At 38.9% G+C, this 2166-nt stretch overlaps 1 protein-coding gene across 1 annotated transcript; it reads left to right on the top strand.

Moving 5' to 3' along the window:
• The first annotated feature begins 1061 nt into the window (after positions 1-1061).
• LOC137211083 (protein BEX4-like) lies at positions 1062-1878 on the top strand. Its single transcript, XM_067713199.1, has one exon. It carries the CDS (start codon positions 1272-1274, stop codon positions 1632-1634), a length of 363 nt encoding a protein of 120 aa, XP_067569300.1. The 5' UTR covers positions 1062-1271; the 3' UTR covers positions 1635-1878.
• Positions 1879-2166: the final 288 nt, after the last annotated feature.

Genomic DNA, 2166 nt, shown 5'->3' with positions numbered 1-2166 from the left:
ATAGTTTGCATCTTCTAATCCCAAACAACCAATCCATCCTTTACCCCCAAACCTTGGCAACCACAAGTCTGTTCTCTATGTCTGTGACTCTGTTTCTGTTTCATTAGTAAGTTCATTTATGTCATATTTTAGATTCCACATATAAGTAATATCATATGGTATTTGTCTTTGTCTGACTTATTTCACTTAGTATGATAATCTCTAGGTCCATCCATGTTGCTACAAGTGGCATTATTTCATTCTGTTTAATGGCTGAGTAGTATTCCATTGTGTATATGTACTACAGCTTCTGTATCCATTCATCTGTCAGTAGACATTTAGGTTGCTTCCATATCTTGGCTATTGTGTATAGTGCTGCTGTGAACATAGGGGTTCATGTATCTTTTTGAGGTAGTTTTGTCCAAATATATGTTCAGGAGTGGGATTGCTGGATCATATGGAAACTCTATTTTTAATTTTCTGAGGAACCTCCATACTGTTTTCCATAGCAGCTGTACAGTTTACATTCCCACCAACAGTGTAGGAAGCCTCTCTTTTCTCCACATCCTCTCCAGCATTTGTTATTTGTACACTTCTTAATGAAGGTCATCCTGACTGGTGTGAGGTGATGCCTCATTGTAGTTTTGATTATGCAACACATATTTATAAACTTATTTTACAGAAAATTTCAGCAACATAAAGATAGAAATTTTACATTTTACATTAGTTATGAATTTATTGTTCAGTTTATTTCAACATCTGCTCTTGAGAATTCACTGATGATTTCAGGATTGCCTAATATAGCACCTATTTTTGTAGTTAGTCAAATATTCTTAAAATAAAATTCTAGTACCTTTATAATTATATAAGAAATACTTCTAGCATAACTTTCATGAGTGAAAGAAGAGTGTAAATCTTCTCCATTATTGGATTACATTCCTTAAAGAGTGCTAAGCACATAATACTATAAATAAATGTTATTTATTAAATTGTGAATAAGTTTTACAGTACTAATTTTAACCCATAACCATTCATTTAAACTTAAGTATCAGCGTCCCGCGGTGACGGAGGCCCGACGTGAACGGCCAGCGCCGACTGGCGCTCGCCGCGCTCTAACGGTAGACCAAGCTGTTGCTCGCTGCCTTCTCGGTCCCTGCGGGAGTGCGGGCCGGGGGCGGCCCCCAAAAGTAAAAGGCGCGGGAGGAGCAGGTCTGCGAGTCGAAGTGTCGCGGCGGCGCACTTGCAGCAAGAATCGGGAGGGGCAGGAGACCGCGAGGATAGGCCCAGGAGCAATGGCGTCCAAAGAGGAACAAGCAGTAAAAAATCTCAACGTGGAAAATACCCAACAGGAAAAGGAAGGCGGGGACCAGGCCCCTTTGCAGAATGGAGAGGAATCACGCGATTTAGGAGGGGGTAGAGGCCAGAAGCCTGGAGGACATGTCAGGCTGGGACGGATTAGACAACTTGTCCCTAATTTTCGATGGGCCATACCCAGCAGGCATATTGATCACAGTGAAGTGGGGGATGATGTAGAAAAGCACGTAGGGCAGATGATGGAAATCAGGAGAAAGACTAAGAAGCAGCAAATGAGGCATCATTTGCGCTACCAAACTCCTGAACCTGACAATCATTATGAGTTTTGCCTTATACCTTGAATCCTAAGATTATCCCTGAGGTCAGTAATGTGGCCTCTGCTCTACATGCTTGTAGTTTTTCTGATTTACTTTTTCTGTAAACCTTTTGGTGTTTCCACTTACCAGTTTCTAATTGAATATTGCTTTGTCTCTGTGAAACTTTCTGTCAGCAGGGCAATTTCATCCAGTTATAGGAAAATTATTCTTTTCATAATACGAAATTAATAAAGCAGTTTACAAAGCAAAAAAAAAATAAAAAAATAAACTTAAGTATCATATATTTTAGGACACTCTGACTTTTTTTAATTTCCATGACCTATTAAAAGGTGATTATATTAAAATCTCCCTAACCAATTAAACAATCTGTACTATCTTTGTATATTGACCTAAAATTATTTAAAAAGCTATACATGACCAGTGCAGATAATTAGCCAATATATGTGTATCAAAATGTAGTAAGCCCCCTACATATGAACAAGTTCCATTCTGAGAGCGCATTTGTAAGTCCAATTTGTTCGTAAGTCCAATAAAGTTAGCCTAGGTACCCAGCTAA

This window comes from Pseudorca crassidens, chromosome 2 (genome assembly GCF_039906515.1).
Source record: "Pseudorca crassidens isolate mPseCra1 chromosome 2, mPseCra1.hap1, whole genome shotgun sequence".
NCBI classification, from domain to species: Eukaryota; Metazoa; Chordata; class Mammalia; order Artiodactyla; family Delphinidae; genus Pseudorca; species Pseudorca crassidens.
Note: the sequence above shows the minus strand (reverse complement) of the source record. Positions and strands in the feature narration are given on the sequence as shown.